At 32.5% G+C, this 27,865-nt stretch overlaps 1 protein-coding gene across 1 annotated transcript in view; it reads left to right on the top strand.

Moving 5' to 3' along the window:
• The window catches only part of LOC142331999 (synaptotagmin-10-like), a 147,286-nt gene extending 119,717 nt beyond the window's left edge, over positions 1–27,569 (top strand). Inside the window, exons 7-9 of the mRNA XM_075378053.1 lie at positions 1,265–1,385; positions 9,376–9,547; positions 27,362–27,569. Coding sequence (XP_075234168.1) covers positions 1,265–1,385; positions 9,376–9,547; positions 27,362–27,569 — 501 coding nt within the window. The remainder of the gene's footprint in view (positions 1–1,264; positions 1,386–9,375; positions 9,548–27,361) is intronic.
• The last annotated feature ends 296 nt before the right edge of the window (positions 27,570–27,865 follow it).

Genomic DNA, 27,865 nt, shown 5'->3' with positions numbered 1-27,865 from the left:
AAAAACTCTCCTTACAGAAAAACATATATGAGTATATTAAATCCTTTGCAGTAACCCAGTACTATGCAAAAAGAGAAACATCCGTTCCAAAATCCCGCCATCATTGCACAAAATATCACGAATGTTGCTGGGTATATTAAACTGACGACGCAACGCCGCATAACATAAGCGGTCCACGAGAATTTGGTGTACAGTCGTGCCGAAGGTATTACTTATAGATAAGACTTCAACTACGGTTTTCAAGGGTAACCTAATAAAGAAATCGGATTCAAGAAATAAGGTTTGAGGAATATCAGTCCGAAAGAAAATCCGAAAGGAATGCGTATTGTTACCTACTATAAAGACACTGAACAACACATTCGTGAAACAGAGGGGATGAGCAAATACCCGACTAGGGTGATCGGTTCTAGACTCCTGCGGCCTCGATTAATAGCGTACGATGTGCCGCCTGAATCGGGAGAAGGCGGCTTCTTAGATGCGGTTTGGAAGCAAACAGCTGGGGTTTGACGATTTCCGTGACGGGTTTAAAATCATTTACGTACGGTACCGGTAAAAGAGAGAGCAATTATGTAAATTACGTTGTGGAATGTGAAAAGGAAATACGTAAAGTTCTTACGATCGGTCGCCTTTTCATAGATTTTCGATCGTGTAAGATCATCGTTGTTTCAAGTGTCTCGGACAAGGACCTGTAAAGGGAAAGAATTACGTTCAATTTGTTCTAAAGAAGGTCGACTTTCAAAACACTGTACAGTCAAGAGAACAGGAAGTTCTCCCGTGTGTTCAAATTGTTCACCAGTTGGGAGACCCTGCGATCACGACTGTATTTCTGATAACTGTCCCGCGTACAAGCGTGCGCAGGACTTGTTAGTCGGTTGCGATTTGTAGGTCGGATTGATATTGTCATCTTCTTTTGTTGTTAAATGTATGTTCTGATTTGGAGGTGTCGGTGTTTTAATAGGATTGTAAGATCCGGGTACCGAACGGGTCTGATTATCCGGAATCCACTACAATGTATCGATTAAAACTGAAAAGTAGTAGCTGCATTAACACGGTATGTTCCATTTTACCTTCAGATTCCTATACAAAGGCTGCGGACAACTCTCTTTAGTGTAAGTTTTATAAACCGTAGATTAATATTAAAAATCTGAATCTGTTATTATTCTACGTTAATATTTAATAAATTACGTAACCGTTAAGCGTTAATAAATAATAATATAAATCTACTAAATGTAATTAATTGTTTCCTTCACCTTTTTCTTTTCAGGACAAGCGAAATCTTGGTGAACTGATGGTATCATTATGCTATCTACCGACAGCAGGAAGATTAACAGTGACTATAATAAAAGGAAGAAATTTAAAAGCAATGGATATAACCGGATCTTCCGGTAAAAAGTGTTTTTTATTATTATTTTTTATTTTCAGTCATATATTTTATTAAATAGATTTAGGCACGTTTCAGATTAAAAAAATATATATATATATATACGTGTATGTGTGTGTGTGAGCGCGCGTGTGTGAAAGAGTTAAGAAAAATGAATCTAGCAGCAAAATAAAATTATTTATAAAATTAATACTTTTCACGAACTTTTTTTTAATTTTTTACTCCGCGCGTAAAACTTTCGCAGAGATGTCTGCTTCATCGAAAAGTTTATAAAATTTGATAAAAACGATAATTTAAAATATTAAAATTTCATAAATAAACGTTCGCAAAAAAGATAGTCGATCAAAACGATCCATCATCTTCGGTTTATAAACTTAATTTGAAACATAAAAAAAGCCTTGCTTTTACCAATTTTGCAACAAACTACGAAGAAACTTTTCCCCGGGCCATTACATACCCTATAAGTTGAGCCTAAGTCCTGTATTATAATTTCTCAATGGAGTAGCATTTTTACGCTTTTAAAAACTACGCATTTTTTCTCTTAACAAGTTTACAGCACTTTAAATCAGCATCGTAAATTCTTTACAAATCTCGGTGTATAATAAATGAAAATAAAAACCTGACAGAACACAGTTGTAGACTTTCCCGTCACGCGGTGTTTTTCTGATGCACGGCTTACACACGCTACTTAATTTATAATATTTATTATTTTATTTAAATACAATTTTTTTTTTTGTTTAATTCAATGATTCTAACTGAAGCGCGCGCGCATACCGTATTTCATTGGCGCGGGTGTCGCGCTACTAGCGGCCACATTAAATACTTTTTTACACTTTAAATATAATTCATTTATTTAATTCTACCGCTCACCAGTAAGGTTACAACACAACAGACGACAGCAGCACACATTAACCGCATATCTCAGGAACGGTCGATCTGAGACGGTACAAAACTACAGTTCATTTACATTTATACATATCATCGTCATTCACCCTTTGAAGTAATACCTTACGGCGGTTCGGAGGCTAAACAGAAAAAAAATAAAGGAGACAGCTATAGCAGTACAATACGTCAGGATTACACTAGCGCTCCTTGTGGTGAGAGTAGTGAGAGGGGTACTAATGACCCGCTATACCCGCTTAGCCTGTAGTTTATTTAGAGCATTTTTTGGGGTAGGGGTGCGATTTTGCAAAATCTTTTTTGGAAATATTATTTTTTTATCGTTAACAAATCTGCCTAAGAATAATATCCCTTAATTAGGCGAAATCTGGAGATACTAAGGGTGATATTGCTCTACGAACTTGAAGGGTGAAACTTTTACGGCATCAATGCCCCGTTTATACAAGTAAGCTGACTAAGTTTGGTCAAAATCGGTTCAGCAGTTCTGGAGATATAAGATGATTTAAAAGGAAACACACACGTACATACGAACATCCGGAAAATTTCCATCCGGCTTTTGGGTTTTTTAGGTTCATTAGGTGTCAAATCGTAAAGATGCTGTGAAAACCGTATACGCCTAAATCGAACCGATTACAATACTTTCCCTTCTAAAGCTATAGATCTGCTATAGAGCTAGACGGAAAAATAAAAGCTTACCGTTGACAAAATAGTTGAAACGAAATAGTACGTTATGCAACGAGCCTACGATGACAGCCGTCGATGCACGAGTGCGAAGTAGTCTTGACGAGTGTCGTCACTTTGCAAAAGTGCATTAACGGCCACAGTAGAGTGCTGCATACCGAATTTTTTCTACAGGTGAGAAAATATTACGATTACTGATTTAAATCAGTTTAGAATACATCAATTCCGGGATATATTTTTTTTATATTTAAAAAAATATATTTCTGTGGCTATAGGTTATTAGTCATAAGTTCTGCCTTTTCTTCAATATCGATCGGCATTTATGACATTTCTTCTTCAATATCCCGATATTATCAAACGGGTAAAAGGTGTAATACAGATACTTAGTTACATATCGGCGTACATTCAAATTAACCTCTGCTAAATCGGATTAAAATCAAAGTAAAAAAACAATACATTAAACGACAGCCGCTTCCGATCGGTCAGCGGTTGAAAAGAGTAGGCTTTCCATCGGCTGAACACCTGTATCGTAATCTATTTCATTACGACTCCCATTACGATATAGGTTCCAATCGCATAATACAAACGTTATAATACAGCCGTAAAAAAATAAATATTACTCTAGGGGAAAATAATATTCATATATACGTATATATGAAAATATTTTTTAATTATAATTCAGAAAAGATAAACAATATTCCTTTGTTTATAAAAAAAAAAAATCAATTTAATACTGAAATGTACTTTAATTATTAAACGATTAAAATTTATGTACATAAACGTATATACGGAAAATATAGTACGGTAATAATAAATATTAGATATTACTTTTATTGTTTCGTATACGCATTACATTAACACAAATAATACTGAAAATTACAAACGAGAGCCTTTTCGGGTACTTTATTTTCTTTCAAGTGCGATTATGTGCGGTAGGTAACTTTACCAGACAACAAAGAAAAATAGACTGATATAATTGCGATGTATAATTTTTTGTACGTATTGTATATACCTGTTTTATGAGATTTAATTAAAAATTTTATGAAATTATTTTATTCGTCGATCATATAAGTATTAGCACACAGAACATAACAAAACCTTTACCAAAAAAAAAAAAATTACTTCGTAGAATACAGAAAAATTATCAACTGAAATTTATTTTTTAGTTTATAAAAATATATAAATTTAAATCCCGAAAGGTTTTGACCGAACTTAAGGTACTGATTCAGGACATCAGTAAAAACAAAAAAAGTTCATGCGGACAAATGTCCTGTCTCGTTCAATTTTCCCTCTGTCCGCCATTTTATGTTTTTTTCAGTTACGATTAATGTTGAGAATGTATAGAAATAATTTAATAGAATTTACTGTACATTACTCTAACACATATTCTTTCGTCAATCGAATATCGAAAATAATAGTGAAAATAGTATTTTTATTGTTGTCTAACCGGGTAAAGGAAGCAGATCTACTAACCACAATTGCGAATAACAGATGAATATTAAAAAAAAAAATACAAAAAAACAACAAAAATTACAAAAATATATTTGATTACATATGAAAAATTATTTTTTAAAAAAGCTTTTATTTAACTAATATTAATATCAACATTAATAAAAAAAAGGAAGCAAATTAGAAAAACCCTCTAAAAAGTAAAAAATAAGAATTAAATCAAATTGAGAATTTTAAACAAAAAAATATAATATATTAAAAAACATAAAAACGCACTGAAAAGTAAAAAATAAATTATATTTATACACACAGATACATATATGGTACTTTACGAATAAAGATACATATCTTTTTATCTTAATCTTATATATACACACTAACACAAATTTATAGTTCCTTAATACGGGAAAAATCATTAAAAAATATGAAGGCTTTTTTATAATAGGATATAAAATGCATTTAAGGATAAATTTCCACGAAACACGGGATAAAAATTTGTGTAATTTCAAATCACAAAAAATATCAAGCCTACAATTTTATAAAGAAAAGGTATAACGAAAGAGTATGCCTGTGCGTGTACAAAAGTGTAAAATGAACGAGAAAAGGTTTTTTTTATCATCGATTCTCCACGACCTTGAACCTTCCACGCGCTTTGAATTACGTACTTTAACCTCCCTCTGGTACTTTCATCTTGCTACATCATTTCTCGTTAAATAGGGAAAAATGATAAGCGAGCGTTTAAAAAAGTCATAGAAATTAACAGAGACAAATTTATGCGATACAGACAAAAAAAGTAAATAAATAAAAAATTACGGGATAAAATTCTTCAACGCGATGTATTTATCGGTTTCTTTTTATTGAAATTTTTTAAGGAAACAATTAAATACAAAAAAATAAATTATCGATTAAGATAATCTCTTTTTCTAGTCGACAGTTAAGCGCGCGTTATGTACTTCTGTATATAAATACTAGTATATTTACATACTGGTATTATAATTACACATGCATTTTCTTTTTAAATTATTTTTTTAAAATTTGAAGTCTGAACTGTATTAAAAGAAAGCGCTAACTTACTAAACCTTTTTTCAAAACGCGAAATTGAGAAGTTGAAATATAAAATTTTATTTTTTATTTTTATTACGTACGCCTTTTTCAAAACGTATACGTATCAGGCAGACTTCACCCGCCAAAAAAATTGCAGTATGAAAGTCAACAGAATTAGAAAACAGTAGCGACTTTGTTATCGATCAAAGTAAGAAGAGGAACACAGAGAAACGGCTTAAAGTCTACAACTTTGTTTTCTTTTATCCTACGGGACCACCGTTAGGTATTGTTGTTTCAGAGGATGAGATGCGATGACAAATTTTTAGCGTGTGAAAATGTCATATCTGATCGGGATTCGAACGCGGAACCTTTGGATGAAAGGCGGAAAGGGCAGTCGATCGCCCCACGGAAGCCGGTACAGTTCACATAGAGAAAAATAAATCTATATGGAAATCAGGAATATTTATTACTTTAAATTCATTTAAAAAATAAAGGCTAAAGGCCTTTAAAATATAAAGACCGTTCTCCGTGACGAAGTACGGAGTGGTAGCGTCTCGGCCTTTCATCTGGAGGTCCCGGGTTCGAATTCCGGTCATATATGAGATTTTTCGTTCGCTAAAAATCTCTATTTCCATGTTCCCACGTAAAATCTTTGAGTTTCTGTGTGGATTCATCGTGAAAAAAAATAAATAGTTTCCTGATCGGTTTTAGATTTCTTCGTAGCTTTAGATTTCGTGTACAGTTAGGTTGAAGTCAATTTTTCTAACCGATTTTCTTGATATTTTGCGTGAAATGTTTTTAAGTATCATATCAGAACATATTATGTTAAAAAAAATGTTAAAAAATTACGTTTAAAAAAAATTATGCGTGCAGATGAGATCGGTTACATTCTGGAGGTTGACGTTGAGTATCTTTCTCATCTCCACGATTTGCATAACTAGCTAGCTACCTTTACTGCCGACCAACGAAAAGCCCGCCCGGTTCTTACTGTAAAGCCCGAAGGGCTAGGTACGGAGTGGGTGGCGTGGCGACCGAAACCCTCACATGAAGGGAGTCTTCTCCTATGAGGTCAGGATATAGCAAACTACTAATTACACCATTGATTCTCAATCTTTTTCGCTCACTTCCCGCATTGAGATCAAACATTTTCTGGCGCCTCCCAAAATTTTTAAACTACCATCTGTTAAAAATAATAATTGCAATTGCTATTTTTAAGATGCGCTCTTAAAAACAGAAATTGCAATTATTGTTTTTAAACGTAGCATATCCTATTTCTGAGTCGAATGTTACATTTTACTTAACATTTTAGTTGAAATATCAGGAAAACATAATTTTTGCGTTTTTTTAATCTGCAATGGTCTTCCTAGACCGCCTGAACATCCCCAATTTTCTGTGGGCCTTCTACCGTCCTCCAACAATGTCCACAAGAGAGCGTTATCGCTCACTTTGAGAACGAATGGATTACACTATTTCCGAAAAAGCGCTACGTTTGTCACTAAGTCGCGCTAAAGCAGGCGATCAGAAATTGCTTGCTCGTAACAAAGGTCCGAAAAGGGTTACAATTTCGCCAGAGTACTCTGCTAAAAGGCTATATCGATCTTAATACCGCTTTAAGAAAAAATGCGAAGAATGATTTCTAAAAAGACTTTTACAAGCTAATGAATAACTCGGTGTTTAGCAAATACATGGCGAATATTCGGAATCGAATAAACTTCAAACTAATAACCGATCGTAAACGACTTCGCGATAAAACGACTTGGCGATAGATCGTAAATCCATCGCCAATTCTACATTCAAAGACCGAATTATAAGAAAACTTGGCCGTGTAAAAATCGGAAGATACCGTCTATCTCGATAAGCCCATTTACTTCGGCCTAACAACTTTAAACGTAAGTACGATTTTCACTACTCGGTGATGAAGACAAAACACCGGCTGATATGCCTTACCGGCCAGCACCTAGCCGATACGGCTTGACCGCTACCGCCTCGATACCCCTTACCTAGCAGCACCAAGCTAACGTTGCGCAACTCGAACCGGCTATTGTGATCGATGATATCACCGCAGCGAGTAGGTCACCTCTCCTCACCGTCGGTAACCCATCGTGATTCACTTACGCTGTTTAACTTCACGGTACACCTATAATATTTAAACCGACATAATTTACATGTTGTAAATTTACCATTGTATTAGATAACCCGCTTCGAACCCTGGCTGCAGGCGATAACTATTCTGACGTCACAGTCTTGAATCGCGCTTCCACCTGACCCTAATAAGATACTAGATTTAGATAGGCTGCAGTCGGTAGTTAGATCGTCTATAATACTAACAATGGCTAAGGTAGATGAAAGCATCGGTACGTGAATCAAAATGCCTAACGCAGTTCCTGGAGCTGACGTTCTTAAATTAGCCCCTAAACGCTTTTTACTTTACAAGTACGAAAAATATATAGATACCATTTAAGATTCCTTACAAACATATTATCAGCAAGAAGAAGAAATGATAAAAGAGAGAAGAGGTCGCGAGCATTACAAATGGCGTACCGCAAAGGGTAGACGGAAATGATATCGACGATTGAGACAGGCCGAATCCCAAAGTGAAAGATTGTAAACTGTATGATGAAAGGTAATTAGCGGCAACTGCTCTGACGTCGTTTATTTACAAAGTCATATTTCGCGCTATTACTGTTTCGATTATCGACTTTAGTTCCGCTCTAACCCACTAGCGCTAGTGTCACCTAGTTCCAACCGCCACCGCTAGCAGGTGGCGGTTGGTCTCGAGCACCAGCTGCAGGCGACAACTGCTCGCTCTGACGTCAATAACGTTAAGATTTTCTAACATCGGACCCTAATAAAATATGAGGTTTAGATGGGTAAATTCTATGCTGACATCGGAGATACATAAGATACGAGATTATGATCAACGACCTCTGACGTCAATTCTTTACTACACGGTTGACATAGATGTGGTCAATCCTTTACAACGCGGTGTAGTGGTGGGGATAAAATCTGAGCTTCCATCGAAAATAATAAGATACGAGGTTTAAATCAGATGGAGTGGAGGGAGTAAAATCTGCGCTAAGATTTGACCTACATAAACTATAAGATTTAAATCGGGTGGAGAGGTGGGAATAAAATTTGCGCCAAGATAGAACCGTAATAAAGTACGAAGTTTAGATCGAGAGGAGCGGTGGGGGGTAAAATCTAAGCTTCTACTCGACGGTAGTAAGACACTTACCTTTTGATCGACTGCTCTGCACCTAGGCGGACAGACCGTCTCGAGGCAATCCACCTGTGACGTCACGCCTGAGGCAGGCCGAAGCGTCTGGGCCCTCGCGCATGCACTGCGAGTAGGCGCCTGGACCCTCGCGCATGCGCGATGAGCACGAGGTGCTCTCTTATATATCCTGTGGAGTATGAATCCCCATATACATCCTACTCCAAACGGAAATCGTTAAATCACTAAAACGTTTGTGCGTGGAAATGAATGAAACGTTTTAAAAATTTCACGCCCGACACGGATTTGAACCCGAACTTCCAGATATCCGTACAACAGTTCCCTTACGATCACAGATTATAATTAATATGTCGCAGATCTGAAACCTTTTACAAAGCATAGATATTTTTCTATTAATAGTATAAAACCGATGCGCTTACTGATCCTTGTAAGAGAAAAAATTTAACAGTCTACTTTTAAGAGTTGTAGGCGGTATATAAGTCGAGAAATACAACAATCCGAGAGGGCGTGTCAACCTTTTGACAGACAGTAACAATTTCTTTTCAAATATAACTATGTATATTAGAACACCCAGGAAAGTAAATACCGTAATAGTTAAAAATTGATTTTAGAATAGGTTTATTATATACTCGTACTTTATATAAAATTTGTTGATACATTTATTTTATATTTATTTGTATTACAGATCCTTACGTGAAAGTTTATTTGGTGTGCGAAGGCAAAAGGATGCGTAAAAAACGAACGAGTGTAAAGAGAGCAACACTGAGTCCAGTTTATAACGAAGCGTTAATGTTCGACGTTCCGGCTTCAAACGTCAACGACGTCAGCTTAGTGATTAAAGTCATCGATTACGACAGGTAATTTTTTTACAATATTAATTTATTCCGTTGATTTTAATCTCCGCTCTTTATAATCTCAAAATATACCTCTGTAATCGTAAATAATTTTCCCTATTCTATTATTTCTATTTACCTATTTCATCAAAAAATTCTATCCTCTACACCGCCGCCTTCTTTATCTAATTCGAACAATAAGTAAAAAAACCAAACTACGTCGTTCTTGTTTTTATTTTTTTCAAAAGAAAAAATCCTGCCAAACATGTCTCAACTTTTGTTTTATTTGCCGTAAACCGTTTCATTTCATCTCCGACCGATCGAACGTAAATAAAGAAATATAAGAAAGATTTATAATAGCATTTAATCTCGCAGTATTAAAATCTAATATTTATTTAATAAAAAACAATACATTCGGCTTTGTTTGGGTTCTCTCAAAGAGAGAATTCCTCATCGTATAGATCGTCTAATTAAATTTCGCCGAAGTTTCCAAATAGAGAGTATAGGACGTTTTGAAAGAAATAAAAACTGTGAATTATAAATATCGACCGAAAAACTAGTAATACTGAAAAATCTACTCAGGATTATCTGAAAAAGTGCTTGAAAAGACTTCGTGTATGCCTACAAACACACACGCTCAATATATATATATATGATTTTATATAAAATTTGATGAGAAGATAGTAAATCCATTTTAGGGTAACTTTTATATTTTTTGAGATATCAGCAATCAAGATTGCAGAAATTACACAAGAAATAAAATTAGGGAATATAGACCGTAGGAAATATTTTACTGCGTCAGCGTAGCCGTTATAATTACTTCGGTAGAAGAATTCAAGCTTTATTCAAAGTACTCTATATTTTAATCAGTAACTTAGCAGTTTTTTAAGTAAACATATACACTGTGACGTATTATAAAATTAAATATACTGAACATCAGGTGACGTTATTTTGTTTGAAATAGTACAAAAAAAAATTCTGAAAACAAAGTTGTAATACTTTCCTGACATCGGCTATTTATTCTTATATAGTGGAAAAAGTTACTTAGGGATTTCTTTTTTTGATTGAGGAATTTATTGTAAACCTATTGTCGCGTTCGCCGCTCGATCATCGGAAAATGTTTATATAATCACAATTTATTAGTTAAAGAACATAACTAAAACAAGACAAGTCAATAATAATAATGACAATAGTAATAATAAACGACAAAGATAAACTCACAATAATAATCAGAATAATGACGGCGATGGAAACAGCAAATAATAATAATAAAAAACAATAATAAGCAATCGATAATCATAGTAATCGCAAACAACAATAATTACAGTAATAATAATAACGGACAGCGATTACATACAAAACAGAATTTAAAGTAATCTTCAGGATTTATTTACAGGTAATTAAATACAATTCAGTCCCATTGAGGAAAGACATTAGCATGACCGCCAGTCTACTAGTCTTGTATTAACAACGATAGTACAATAGATAAGACAAGTATTAAGTTCTTTTACTACAAATACCTTTGCTGTTCACAAATAAACTACTCTTCATAATTTACGTATGAAATTTAGCACACTATCTCTTCCACTTATAGTCTAACAGTAACTCACCCGACCATTTCTTGTTTTCATGTACCGTCGACACTGGAATTACTTGTGACATCACTTTCATCGTGTCGAACTCGCACAATCGCTCCTCTATCGCAGCACTCTCTGGTGGGATTGAATTATGATGAAATTTTTTTATAAAATTATTACAAAAAGTTTATTAAACTTTTAATAATTTAAGAAGATGGAAATTATTAAAAGTTTAAATAAACCCAAAAAAGTTTCGAAAAGTTCAAAAAATCTATATTTTTAAATTTCGGTTGGCTTCTCCATTCAAAATACTATCTCCACAGTATTTTTTTGGGATCTCTTGCACTCCTATTACGCCTGGAAAACATTTAAAAAAACCTGATGTGGACATCACATAACTTCCGTGTACGCCTATAAATTACATTACACATTTTTTGCTGAACTTGATTTAAACTTATTTCATTTGCAAATGCGATACGATCCTCCAATTCTTTAATAAAATGACAGTTTCATAAATTCATTGTAGTGGATACATTGAATCACATTTTTTTGCGGTGTCCTTATCAGCATTTTATATTAGTTTATACATTAATTTTGTTTCACGTCGCTCAAGTAGTTATGTGGTGTAAATGAGAACGTGTTGGATCCCTAACCGTGCACATATCAGTTCAAATCCGATGTCATAATGCATATATTTTTTAAACTTTTTTTTAATTTAAATATATTGATTTATTAATAATTATTAACCTATGTAAAAAATTGTTGAATTAAAATTAAAAGTACACAAAATTTTATTTCATTAATAACTTTTTTAATCAGAGGTTTATTAATATATCAATATATTAATTTTTTTTTTGTCTTCAGTCATTTGACTGGTTTGATGCAGCTCTCCAAGATTTCTTATCTAGTTGTAGTCGTTTCATTTCAGTATACCCGTATTAGTATTTCGTTTCATTTATTTATTATATATTAATAATAGATAAAAAATATTTAATAATATAATTATTAAATATAATTATTTTTTATGTAATTACTATCATATTTGATAAAAAATATGATTAATATAATATTTAGATTAAAAAAAAGGAGATGAAGTCTGATTCGAACCGATAATTAAATTAATGCTGATGGGATGGACGGGTTTTGTTGACGTATAAAGCTTTTGGGTTGCATTATATATACATAAACACCTGATACCCGTGATAATTTCAAATGTTCTTGTAATCGCACTAAGATGTAGTAAAAAGCATTTTAAGTCCCGAGCTTAAGCAACGCGTTACGTAGTGCGGTAAATTCGTAAATGTTCTCTCCATATATCATCAGTTCACGTTAAGTATATACAACACCCAGAGCGTTACAGTATGTAAATAGTAATTCATAAACGTTCCTAAACACCTGCACATTTAATATTATACCGATATCGTGATCGTTCTATATATACGATTTTATATTAATAATCGACGCACGAGAAACAAATGTACCATTACAACCGTAGTCTACAAACACATAGTCGACACGTAGCAAAATCGATTCGCTTATCAAACGCATTCAACGGTGCGTAAATCTAATCGTCATATGCAGAGCTTGTCACGAAATAAAAACCCACGAACCGAACTCTTTCTGTTTTTGAAGAGTAATACGTAACGAAGTAGTTTAACTTTTATACCTAACTCAAGCCTGTTTTTTCCTGGGTTATTTTCTCGAATTTTTTTTCATTTTCTTTTTTAATAAACGATTAATTCACATCACTGAAAGATTGGGCGTGGAAATCCGTAACGGAAATTTTTGTAGTTAATGAAAAATGAAGGTGCTTTTTTAATTCTAGACATTTTGAGCGAAATTGGTCATCGGTGGTAGATAAATTTATTTTAAGGAATCCTTCGCTAATAAATACGCATAAAATTATAAATTTTTGTTTCTATCTCCGTAACGCAAATCTTGCAGATTATTATAACTTCGTTATATTAAAAATATGTTTAAATATTTTCAAACTTTATTTTATAATATTCTTTTAAACAATCCTACGCTCGATTTCAACAATTTAATCGCCATTTATAAGAGAAAAAAAACTAAATTTTGATTCTTGGTAAACGTAAAAATTAATTACGTAAAACTATTTGCTTCACCACTTAAACGGTACGCACATAAATTTCAACTAACAACCGGATAGAAAAAAATTGCGAGGGAAATATGAATTTCCAATAAACCCGCTAGGATTTTCAAAAGTTTATTACAAAAAAATGTTGTCGCTTCACATCGCTACCGTAACGAAACAGCTGTGTAGCGTGTGCCAGCAAATCACGAAAGCGGATGGTTAGCCGTTTATCAGCCGCATACTAATATCCACAGAAACAAGCATTTCAGTTAACGCATTAGTAGTTTAATTATTCTGTTATAATTATTATTTTATTAATTATCACTGTGTCGATTGATAATTCATAATTAATGAAACTCGATTCCGGTTACTCTTTGGTAAAACATGTGTCGAGTTTACAATATAAACGACGGTTTATATAGCCGGTATATTTACAAATAAATAAAAGCCGCCGATGTCGTGGGGCGGACCAGTAGCGTCTCGGCCTTTTATCCGGAGTTCCGGGTTCGAATCCCGGTCAGACGTGGCATTTTTCATACGCTACAAAATAATCAGTTTCCATATTCCCAAGCACAAATTTCCTGTAAGCTACTGTGGTGTTTTTCTTCGGCATAAAGCTAAAAAAAAAAAAACAAATACGTTTATAATTTACATTTAGTTATATTTATCATTTCTTTATTAGGTTATTGGTTATTACGTTGTATACCTTGTACGAGCCGGATTGGCGCGCGGAAATATGACGTTAATGGACTCTGCTTTCCGCCCCTCACCGGCAAGGACATTCACAACAGTACGCTAATCTAACCTATACGTCGGACACAATTTAATTTTATTCAAATAGCTATTTGCTCTTAATTTTGTTACGAGCAATCTGTCGTACGTAATGTGTCGTAATAATGAACTATTGCATTTTTTTTTTACAGAAAAAAATTGCTAATTTTCATAAATTTATATACGATATCGACAAAGTGGAAAAGATACCGACAGACAAGAAATTTTATTTCGAATATATATACTTTTACGTGCAAACCCTCATGCCGGTTCGGCTTCTGCAGCCTGTACGATCTTCAAACTTCAGTTTTGGTCTTTATACAGTTTTATCACTGAATTTTTTTTTTTTGGAATTATACTATTTAGTGAAGGTCACCGTTACATTTAGTCACGTTCTTATTAATATAAATAATGAAAACCGACAATAACAAAACGATACCGCCAAACAACTCTAAAAAAAACAAATTTTAATTAAGGTTATTAAATTTCATACGAAAATGCATTATTAACTTCGTTTCAAAGTCGTTACTTTAATTTGCAAAAGTTAAATTATTTATTCGATAACAAGGGTTTCAAACGGGAAGTAATTTTTTTTATGGGATACCAACTAATCTCACTCCGATCAAAAATTAGTCGAGTACCGTTCAAAAATCTCTAACCGCGTTCTACGCATATGTGAAAAGACTATTCTTTTCTAACTTCTACGAATAATTTTTATATTTTTTCTTCAAATAAACTTTAATTCTTGATATTAACGCAAAATAAAACAAGATTTAATAGGATATAAAATTCAATTTTTCCCATCGACTCGTTCGTAAACTTAAAAAGACAAGATTCTTGTTTCGTACATACTTTTTGCAAAATATAGTCGAATATTTAACGCGAATTAATTTACAAAATAACTATAACAATACGTTTATCGAAAGTTTTACACGTTTTAATAACCGAGAAATTATGAAAGTCAATACAAGCAGACCTTGTGAACGTACGGAAGCTTTTATATTGTCGCAAGAGAAATAATTTACTAATACATCGGATGACAAAAAATACGGTACCGCAGGAAAATAAGCCAGAATTACCGGTAATAACACGCATCTAGAATGTGAAATATGTTATCGTTACGCAAGGAAAGACGCTTTCAAAAAGTTTAAACGCATTTAACTAATTAAAGTCCTGTAATTCACAATTCATTAATTCGATTTTTTCTTCTTGCTTTTCGAATTATCTAAGTTTAATTATACTCGTATGTTAACAGACAATAAAGAATTTACAAAAAGAAGAACATTAATTATAATATTCAAAGAGCGAAACCAATTACTTTATTAATTTTATTCTGTTATAAAAAAAAAAACATACAAACAGACAATTGATAATTCTAGTAACGTCGCAGAATTTATTCAATAATCTTGAAAATAAAAGGATTAACCCGCAAATTTTTTTATAAGAAAATTACTTTAAAAAAATTATATTTTTTTACTCTTTTCCTAAAGGGCATAATCTACGGATGATGCCCGTAAATATATAACCGTATAGTAATTAATAATTCCTAAACGATCCTAATACTGCATTTACAGATTATAACCGAATACGTTGTCACTAATAACGCCGACGCTTAAAACGGAACGGCAGTCTCTCGTATCCGGTTTCAACTGAACATACAGCCTGATACCAGTACAATACGATTTTTTTTTTTACCGCGGTAGGCTTATCGCATACTTAATAATTCAAAATAATTTTATTTGATTTAAATAATATAATACGGTAAATAAAAAAGTAAATTTACATCGATTTTTAAATAAGTTTAGGAAAAACCGAAGCTAAAATATTGTATCGCGATCACACCGAGAACCTACGCGTGCCATTTTTAATTTAAAAAATAGTTTCAAATCGACATCCATCACGCGTCTTCCAACAATTTATACGATTTCAAACTGATACAGTCAAATTCGTATAGCACTGACGATTTCATCGATACCGGTGTATTATAAACCGCCCGTCAGATCCCGAAATGCATTTCTTTTGCAAAAGAGTGTCACGGGCATTTAAAATATCTTTTAATCGAAGGGTATTCGGCGTAGTGATAAATCAGGATCAGATGACATATCGCAACATCAAAATTTTTATCGCCTACTCTCTACTTTTTTACAGCCGTCTAAATTTCACTTTTCGGAAAATTTCATGATAAACCGTGTTTTTTTTCTATTTTCACGCCAACAAAAAGGAAATAGAAAACGACACGCAGTTCTGTTTACAATAATCCCCAAGGCGCTTACGCCGAGCTTTCCAGACGGTGAGGAGAGAATAAGATTTACGATAAAGAAAAAAAAAGTAAACGTTCACTCCGTTCCGGCTATTGATGTCTTCTATAAACAGAATGGTGACGGGTCATTAATAATTACGAATAACAAAAAATAAAGAATCGCATGTAATGCGACAGTAATAAATGTAAAGACTGAAATATTTTGCTCTCGCGTTAACAAATTACTGAAAACGAATGGAAGTGAACATTTACGCCGGAATGGAGTGAACGTTTCATTTTTTTGTATCGTACATCTCATTCTTTTTCACCGGCTAGTAAGTTAAACGTAGCGCCTTTGGCGATCGTTGTAAACAAGAATACGTGTCGCGTTCGGTTTTCTTTTTATTGCCGTGAAGATAGAAAAAAACACAGTTTTTCGGGAAAATTTGTCGTTAATTTACATTACATTGCGTCGCGTTAACGAACAGTAATAACAAACGAAGAATTAACGCGCGTGTAATTTAGTAATTTTGAAACTTCCAGTACGCACACCGCACTCGTCAGCAAGAACGTGGAAACGACATCCTACGGAAACGCTTTTTTTTATGTTTCTGTTAAAGCGATGTTTTTTACGAGCGCACTCCCGACTTTAAACGAGTATTAAGAGTATTTACGCAAAACTTTCCGTAAATAAAATCTTTAACCGACGCGATAAAAATTATATACCGCGAATAAAAAAAAAATCATACGTGTATATTTATTTCTACATGTGTACGCGACGAAAAAAGAAGAACACTCAGTAGCAATTGTTATAATAATAATAATGCGACATACGTGACTAGAATCGTTTTGAATTTATTTAAATTCTTCAGTGGAATATGTAAATTAGGAAACGAACAAGGACGTCGACAAAAAAAGGAAAAACGATAAAAAACTTTTAATGGATTGACGGTTACCGGTTCAGTATAAGGGATAAATCTTATAGACGGATTTTATTTTTATTATGTTACATTGTAAACAGGAAAATAGCAGTAATACCCGATACTAGAGGAGAGCTCGGTGTCGTTATATCGGGAGGAAATGTAAGTCAGGAAAATGGAAAATACCGATTGATATCGGTCGCTTACTAACAAATAAACCTACAATAAAAGGTTGTTTTTGATACGATTTACATATTTCCTGCGATATACGAGAGTAATTTTAAGGTGTCGACTTCTTTATTATATTTTGGATTTTTTAAATATATATACATATATAATAATAAAATTAAATTTATACAAAAATAAAATAAAAATGTTTACCGAACGAGCAAACAGGTCATGTTTGAACGAAATCGGCGATTAAAAATATGTATTAATTATTAAAATTTTAGTTAACGCTGTCATTTTGATCGTCTGTAAAGAAAGATTTGTAAATTTAAGATCAGAAAGTCGTTATTCTCATCAAATCGAATCGCAAGATGACCGCTTCAGAAACAAAAATACAGTTTATGAAAAAATGTTTCGGCAAGCCGAGAACTTCCGAACAACCCTCGTGTTACGCCGCAGACAGGTGCGCGTAAATAAATTAATACCATTTCTTCATTGACTTCCCGCGTTTTCAGTTTCCGCTTTTCTCAAACTACAGAACGCTACGATCATCCCCGCTACACCGTACGCCTACCAAGTAGATATAGACAAGCATCGGACATCAGAAAATATACTCCGCGTGATCTACGCTAATTTTACTTTGAAAAATTGTACTCGCGATCTGCCAAGAAAATTAATAAAAAAAAAAAAAGGTAACGATTGAAATTTTGTTACCTCGAACGTATTATTCCTACTAACATTAATATAGTTTATAAACCGCTGACCGAAGCGCAGTGAGTTTTTGGCTACTTAATTTCATATAAGCGAAAGGCGAACCCGAACAAGAGAAAATATCAGCTAAACCCGGTAGAGAAAAACAGGTTTCGTAACAGATTAAAAACATCAAATTCAAGGGCGTCAATTTATTATTGTTTATCGATTTTCTACTAATCGATCCGATAATCGACAGATAACTGGAACGCAAAGTTACCGAATCGATATCGCGAAGAAAATTTAATATTATAATGGGATACGAGGGTTTTTTTTATTTTTCAGTTTAGCCTTCGGAACCACCGTAAGGGATTACTCAGAGGATGATATGTACGAACGCGAATGAAGAGTAGTCTTGTAAGGTCTCAGGTCGACCGTTACTGAGATTTGTGGTTAATTGAAACCCGACCGCCAAAGAATACCGGTATTCAAATCCGTATAAAAGTAACTGCCTTTACTAGGTTAAGAGGGGTTCCGACCCTAAAACCCCACGTAAGAAAAAAGAGAGTTTAAATAACATTATACAAATTAACAACTCGGCTGGAAATATTTCAAATACAGCTTTCGACCGAGATGATCCTTTTGCACGATTCAAAGTAACGTCTACCTGACTGATATATCTAAAAAAACAGGGAGTAATCTGAACTCTGATGTGTACATCGAGAAATCGAAACGACCACGAAAACATATCTGTCGAGTTCAGAGACCAGTAGCATCGATATTAACGATGAGGCTCGACAGCGTACAGTACAAGTACGCTAGATAGTCATTTGAGAAAAATATTTTATCTCCTGTATCCGTCACACGGCTACGATCGGTCGCCCGATAATTTCCACCGATATTCTAACATCAAATGGGATACCGACGATTTAATTTTGCAACCGATTATTAAGTGAAATAAACAATGCGGTTACAGATTCTGATCTGAATTTCACCGACAAGCAAATATTTATCGCATATTTTGAAAAATATAACCGATTAAATTATAAAACCGAAAATTAAATAAAGTATTTAGATTTTTTTAAATAACATCTTTTTTGCTTCTGCTACGGTAACTACATACGTCTGAGTTTCCAGTCCGACCACAAATTTAGTTTTGTAAGCTTCGTCCGAACATTTTTTTTTACTGTGATTCGTAAAATATGTAAAAAAAATATATATATTTTTTAAATATTTTTTGTTATATTTAAATATTTTTGTTATAGATTTATATCTTTACATGGAACTAGCAGTTAATGATGTTAAAGAACAATTTAGATTCGGAGTAACAGTACAAGGTGAAAAGATAAACATGCTACGATTTGCTGATGATATAGTAATTCTAGCCGAGAGTAAAAAGGATTTAGAAGAAACAATGAACGGCATAGATGAACTCCTACGCAAGAACTATCGCATGAAAATAAACAACAACAAAACAAAAGTAATGAAATGTAGTAGAAATAACAAAGATGGACCGCTGAATGTGAAAATAGGAGGAGAAAAGATAATGGAGGTAGAAGAATTTTGTTATTTGGGAGGTAGAATTACTAAAGATGGACGAAGCAGGAGCGATATAAAATGCCGAATAGCACAAGCTAAACGAGCCTTCAGTAAGAAATATAATTTGTTTACATCAAAAATTAATTTAAATGTCAGGAAAAGATTTTTGAAAGTGTATGTTTGGAGTGTCGCTTTATATGGAAGTGAAACTTGGACGATCGGAGTATCTGAGAAGAAAAGATTAGAAGCTTTTGAAATGCGGTGCTATAGGAGAATGTTAAAAATCAGATGGGTGGATAAAGTGACAAATGAAGAGGTATTGCGGCAAATAGATGAAGAAAGAAGCGTTTGGAAAAATATAGTTAAAAGAAGAGACAGACTTATAGGCCACATACTAAGGCATCCTGGAATAGTCGCTTTAATATTGGAAGGACAGGCAGAAGGGAAAAATTGTGTAGGCAGGCCACGTTTGGAGTATGTAAAACAAATTGTTGGGGATGTAGGATGTAGAGGGTATACTGAAATGAAACGACTAGCACTAGATAGGGAATCTTGGAGAGCTGCATCAAACCAGTCAAATGACTGAAGACAAAAAAAAAAAAATAGATTTATAGCAAAAAAATTGAAATTTCGTAAGTTAAACAGATACTCAAACCTTACAACATAACAGAAAAGTTTTATTACTTCCAATCTATTATTCAGCGATCCATGAATAAAAGCAATCATTCATCAATGTCCCCTCCTTTCATTAAAGTAATGGTACTCATGAAATTTTAATATATATATGCATACACACACACACGTATGTGTGCAAGCATGTATCAATATGAATGTGTTTGATACGTGCTTTGAGAACAAACAGAATGAAAATTATTTATAGTAATTATAAAACAGCAATTATCAAAATTACGTTTGAATTTAAGTGACTTTACGATTACGATATAAAAGTTTTTTATCATAAATATTTCGTTTTTTTTTTTTTGTTTTTTTCAATAAAAATTCTACTTTTAATTTCCCGGCTACACTTCTATTACTACTATGTAACGGCTGCATCTATAAACGGAAACTATACAGATCGATCCGAAATTTCGATGTAAATAATTGCGATCTAAATACCTGGCAATTTTTACTTGCGTGTTGTACGAGTATTTGCGACAGCCATAAGTTTTGTATTCGGTCTACAATCTCAATTTGTACTGTTGATTGAAAAAAGTTTTAAATAAAAGCATCTTTCACTATAAGCTCTTCTCCTTTTGGATATCACACCAAGTCACCCGAATGAATAAATTACAAAAAAAAAGGAATTAAAGCAGTATTTCTACCGGTTCACGTCACACCTCTAATCCGACCTACAGATCAGAATGCGATTGTACGTTAGAAAACATATTGAATCCGTTCTCAAAAAATGACGTTTTTCAAACGACAAAAGAACTAATCAATTAAAGATGCGATTTATGCGGTCGCAGAAGCCCGGGAGAAAATGGCTGAAACAAAATTAAAAAATCGTCGGAGGAGACTGCGGCCGACTCTGACGCCAGAAAACAATATTTCCAAAGAAAATGAAGCCGGTGATGACGACATAAAGGCAGCGGTCCAAAATCTAGCTACACAGCCTGTTATTAAACACAGCGACCTAACAGAACGGCTTGCTGAATGCGACATCGATAAGCCTAATGCCGATGAAGAGTCGGACGCGATCGGATAATCGCTACAGTTGTGCAACAGGATCCGAACGATGATGACGCCCTGATTACCGAGGTTTCTCACATCTACACAAAGCACGCGTTCGATATTGCTCTTTTGGATATTTTACAGGTGAAGAAGCGGAGAGAAATAGCAGCCGAGTCCGGGATGTTGACTTTAAAACAAAAAAAATTTAAGAGATTTTCCATTAACAATAAATCTGTTTTGACGTACAATTTATAATATACTAATTGGCCGTAACCGAGATAAAGAGTTTAATATGAAGTTATTTTTTTTTTAAACCGTTGTACAGTAATACGGTACTGTGCAGTATACTTTATTTAAACTTTTTATTAAAAAAATAACTACAGTGTCTTATTTTGTCGCATCACAGCGGTATTGTGAGTTTTTTATGTTTATCTCTTCAATAATGATGAAAAGTTTCTCTCGATAATTCACGCAAGTAAAATTAAATAAATCTCTTTGCATTTTAATAACGATTTTCTGCTCCTCCCAATATCCGATCTTTTATCTGTTCCGACCATCGCTCAATCGCAGGGCGACTGATAAACAAGGTTCTACTATATGTTATTATCTGTATTCACAGAAATATCAACAGTTTGACCTTTTATGCAAGTAAAATATCGATACAAATTTAATTATCTACTGAATTTTAGAAATAAAAAAAAAGACAATCGCACTAAACGAAATTAATTTTTAACCGGTAAAAATTTTTTAAAATTGTACGTAAACGAATGAAAATCTAAACTTAAGCGCGCATTTTGATCGTTTAACGATCAATAAATGTAATAGCGGCAAATGTAAATAAAGAAAACTTAAAAATGAATGAAAGACTGAAAAAACAAAAGTATTAATAAATACATAATACTCACAAAACACGATAAAAATAAATCTCTATCTACAACCGACGTATATACAACATCAGTTTTACAAGTATATACACATTAATTACACAACTGACTGTCGACTAAAAAAAAGTTGTACTTCTCAGTTTTCAACTTTGACTTCCTTATCGAAAAACTGTATAATTTTTTTATACTCACCTTTGTAATCTCCTCGGCATCTAAACAATCAAAATATAAACGTTCAAAGTACGAGTTTATTTTTAATTTATTCTTATAAATATGAAGTCCATACCGAAGAAACAACAGTTCAAAACCTAAAAATACTTACGAACAGAAAACATAATTAATCTTACAATACTTACTTTCGCTTATTTATTAATTATCATTTCTCTGTGTATAATTCTAAATGTTCTGGAGTATATCTTGGCTTTTCAAGAGAACTCTACTCCCGGTTTCTACTGAATAACTGTACGGATAGTTTGCTACCAGATTTTATAGATACATTCTCTTATTGTTCATCTTGTGTCTGACCCTTCATAAAACTTAACGGATTATGCCCTATAAGCGATACATTTCATCTTACTAGAACTTTGGCTGCCACATACTCTCTACTTACCGTATATGGACTCTTACAAGGGTCTAAAAAATTACACGATTCACTATTTGATTGATCTAAACCCCCGGCAAATGTTATATACCCCCTTAGAATTTACATTCATCAAATAGTAAAACCGAATTCTATTAATCTCATGACGGAAAAGTTCATAAACAGAGCATTATCGGTCTGGCGTATTCTATAACAAAATAAGATGCGTTGATTTTAACAATTAAACTTTGCTTCTCAATAAATATTAGTTATCTTTAATGTAATATTATTAATACAAATTTCACACGGATAATTTGCCTAATCGACGATCGATTACTCTCTGCTATTGAACTATCCTCTGAAAAATTGCTATTAGACTCGCCCGACAATAAATAAACAAGACAATCATCTGAAACGACAATCTGGATCGAGTAAGAAAATCACTCTGTTGTGGCTGCTTAATTTACGATATCCATCTGCAGATTAAGCCCGCCGTCATCCTCCCCCGTACGTAAAATCATCTCACCGCCGTAAGTATACTATTGCAGATTATGTAAAATTTGAAGAGGAAGTGGGAATCTGATTTCACTATCATCATCTTGAACAGATGATGTTCATCGTTAATAATATAAAATACAAAACACAGATGTTACGCAAAATAGATACATCTATTGGCAAATGATTTAACAAAAATTCATCATTCTTAAAGTTGCTGAATTCCTTATTCGCTCAACTGTAAAGGAATTGATTATTTAATCTTATTTATGGTACTTAAAAAACCGCACACGGTTTAACAGGTACTAAAAATTTTAATAACATAAATATTTATTGTAGACATTAAGATTACGTGTACTTTTCACCTCATAACTTTAGTGTAAATACACGCACAAACAAATAAAAGAAAACCCCCTTAGGCATTTATAATTTTTAGATTAAATACAACTATTTAAAATAATACTCGGAATAGTCAAAGAGTAGTCGTGTAATACATGACTCGAAAATAAAACCGCACCATTAATACATCCTAAAGAAAGAAAATTTACAATTACAGAAATCTTCTCATGTTTTAAAAGAGAATGTTGAATAATAACGCAAAAAATAAAATTCTTTATAATTTTAATAAATGGTCAGAGATTAAGAAAATAAAATTAAAAAATCACCGGAGAATTTAAGTACTGAATAATGACAGACAAACAAACCGGGGAATTTGGGGAAATTATTCCGAATACGTCTATTAAACAGAGTGTTGTCATTCAAACTACCAGGTAAAAATAAAATGGCCGATATTATAGATATCATTAAATTTTGAATTATCGAGCGATGCTTATTTTTAATCTCAACTCTCAGCTTAAAATAAAACATAACGTACAGACAACACAAATAATGCACACGAAGGTAATAAAGTTTACATCATTCAATGTTATAAATAACTGATAAGACTACTGACTGATTTTATAGAACAAATAAGACCTTAAAGCGGAGATAGAATGAATAGAATGAAAGAAGAAAGAACAAGAGTTCAATTTTTTTCTACGTTCAAAAATCAAAAAAAAATCTATAAAATAATCTATGGATGAGGTCTGCCGTAAGTAGAAACATATGGAAAATTTGTGAGTAGACATTTGAGAAATACAAATAGTTGCAATAAGGCATCCATCAAGCACAGGCACATATAAATTTAAAGAGGTAGAATGATAAATACATTATAAGTTACAAAAAATAAAATAAATAATTAATATAATTTAAAAAACCTGCGTAGTTACTTACATCAAACATAATAATAATTTAGCTAAATTACTTTAATAATTAATTTAATAACTTTAATGATTTTATTTTTTACCGGCATTAATCGAGTCATTAATATAAAGAGATTTTGTATCGTAGTAGCGACAAACATAATGTCCAGGTGTGTACAAAATCTGAATATATTCAGTATCTTTCGATACAGGAATAATTACTGAAGGGTCATCCATCCGCATGTGTTCCGACTGAAAAAAAAAAATTCTAATTTTTTTCATCAAACACCTACTCAGATTGATATGCATTTCCGTTAGTCCTAGATTATTGAGAATATCTTCCACGTCATCACAATATAATGTAGCAGTGAGTTCTCCATTTTCAAAGTAGATTATTATTCACTTAAATTCCTTATCGATAAATCAAAAATAAAAGTAACCGGTGAATAAACTTAGAATGCTTCAACAAGATCTCTTGAAAGCTGCAGTAAGTATAATTTGATTGCTTCAACTAAAATCAACGTTGAAGATTCTGGAGCAAAATATCAATGATTGAACGAGAATAAGCTGAAAATTCAAAGCGCTGATTATACTTAAACAAGAATTCATATACAAAACCGAGAAGTTTTACGACCGCTTTGCAGAATACATATACGAAATACTTGGAACGAAAATGTAGCTAATACTGCGAACTTGAAAAAAAGAAAATGTGTATTAAATCAAAATATAATTTTCAACATGATAAAGTAACGCTTTTCTAATTTTGAAATTAGACACAAAAGTGTTATTATTCATTAAAATACTAGAAATATCAAAACATTTATTCAACTATTTATTTGACTAACAAATGCTTAAGATATACCACGAAAAAGTCAATTTTTAATGAATTTAGTTCAATGAAGTTTTGGGGAAGATTAAATTTTTAGAGTGTTCTCTGTTAAGCAATATATCATGAAAGTGTTACGAAATTGTTATGAAGGTTATCAAACGTTTCGAACTTATCCAACTTTATTTATTCAAAATAAAACCATTACAATTGTAAAATTTACAATCATATTCAAACTTTTTTAACGACGATATATAATACCTGTTGATGACTAAAAAAATGTTAAAATTATGTTATTTGCTAGAATGTATTTCATTTTATAAATATGTTATTTTAAGAATGTGTTTTAGTTTAGCCTTATATCACTAAATTGATTTTTAAAATTACAATGAAGTTTTTACTTGAAAAATATGAATTACAATATCAGCCTAACAAAGACCTAATTAAAATACAGTAAATAAGGTTCAGTGTTAATACTTATTTATTCAAAGGTAAAAACTTCAAATGATAGGTTATGTTGCACTGAAGCTATTATTAAAAAGTATTTTTGTTTTGTGTTAATATTGTTAAGAATGAGAACATCAAGATTATAATTCAAGTTACCTACGAAACTGATACTATGTAGCTGTGATCAAGTTGAAAAGATTTTACCAAATGCATCAAAAAAAAAATTAGACCTAAGTTAAAGAGAAAGATACACTCAAGTAGAATAGCAAAAATATACTAAATCTGAAATCAAGCGATTGGTTGATTGGACGATATAGAAAGTTATAACTTTCTATACTATATAGATATAGAAAGTTATAAGTTTCTATATATGCAGATTAGAAATATTCCACACAAAATCAGGCATTTGAGGGAAAACATAATATCGATAACCTAATAGATAAAATTTCATATAACAAAACCAGCTTCTTGCCTATACTTAGTTGATATTATTTAGTTTTCATCTAGGTATAAATCACCTCTTGAAAATGTTAAAATGACATTAAAATGACAAATGTCATGTTAAAATGACAAATGAGGAGGCAAAAAAAATGGGATGTCAGATCACTACCGCCTGCAGCCGTAAGTATGAATAGAGTAAACTTAGAAAATTAAATACGTTAACTTTCTTTCTTTTCCTGTTTAGCCTCCGGTAATTACCGTTCAGATAATACTTCAGAGGATGAATGAGGATGATATGTATGAGTGTAAATGAAGTGTAGTCTTTTTTGTACGGTCTCAGTTCGACCGTTCCTGAGATGTGTGGTTAATTGAAACCCAACCATCCAAAGAACACCGGTATCCACAATCTAGTATTCAAATCCGTATAAAAATAACTGACTTTACTAGGACTTGAACACTGGAACTTTTGACTTCCAAATCAGCTGATTTGGGAAGACACATTCACCACTAGACCAACCCGGTGAGTCCCTGATGTAAGTTAATGTATACCATTCCAAAACGAATGAATGTAAAAATTGTTTAATCTATAGATACGCTATTATATTTGCTAAAAAGAAAAGTCACATATTTAAAAAAAAAAAAAAATATCCACCCCTATCCAGCAAACCAGACAAAAGAACTGGTTTTTGTAAAACTCAACACAACATTTCAGCTTATGAGAAAGGGCCTTATTATGTATGTTTCCACTGCCAGTTTCACTAAATTACCAAACCATTAAAAAATCTTCCCACCAATTTATTTAAAAACACATCTTTAAAAAAAGAATATGTTGAACGAGATACAGAAAATTCAAGGATTCTAAAATTATTTTAATTTCTATTGTAATGCAATTAAAAGATCTGTTTTTTTACAGAAATAATATTACTATGTTGATGAATTTTAAACAATAGAAATTAAAAGATTTTAAATCCCTCAATTTCCTACATCTTGTTCAACATGTACATAAATGAGTGCTCAAATAATTTTCAATGAATAATTCTAAATTTTTAATTATTTTGGAGTGAATTTTTATATTTTATGTACATTTATATTATTTCTTGTGTTAAATAATTAATATAATTAATACTTTATGTATTTTTAATGTTTTTTGTACTAATAATTTACCTTACAATGATGTTTCCTGTAAAATGTATATTACATGCCGATCAGAATAAAAAATGTGTTTTAAATTGTAACTGTATTTTACATTAACAGGATCGGATCAGATGAATTGATGGGATGTGCTGCGATTGGCTCAAGTTTTATCGGAATCGGTCGTGATCATTGGTTAGAAATGTTGGATAATCCCCGAAAACCAGTCACACAATGGTATCCGCTGTTGGAAACCGTGCCAGGCCCTATCGCTGCAGCTACCGGTACATCTATCCGCCCAGTCAGCTTAAGTTGTCTAAACGGCAGGTAAATTTTTTTTTTAAATTTAAATATTACATTTAAATCATACGATGAAGTTATGATAACACTAATTAACAGATAAATAAAAATATCAAACGCATTTGAGACTTTATTACTATCATAAGAAGACTATGACTGTTAGATAACAGTCTATACTGAGATCAGTATAGATGTTTTAATTGGTAATTAGCAAAATGGTTAAAGAGAAATTGTGTCGTAGCAGTCTATTAAAATTAATGAATAATTTACTTTAATAAGCAGATAAATTAATTTAAAAATCCATTATTTTGATACTCTAGTTTAAAT

The sequence above is a fragment of the Lycorma delicatula genome, chromosome 11 (genome assembly GCF_047948215.1).
Source record: "Lycorma delicatula isolate Av1 chromosome 11, ASM4794821v1, whole genome shotgun sequence".
Taxonomy (NCBI): domain Eukaryota; kingdom Metazoa; phylum Arthropoda; class Insecta; order Hemiptera; family Fulgoridae; genus Lycorma; species Lycorma delicatula.
Note: the sequence above shows the minus strand (reverse complement) of the source record. Positions and strands in the feature narration are given on the sequence as shown.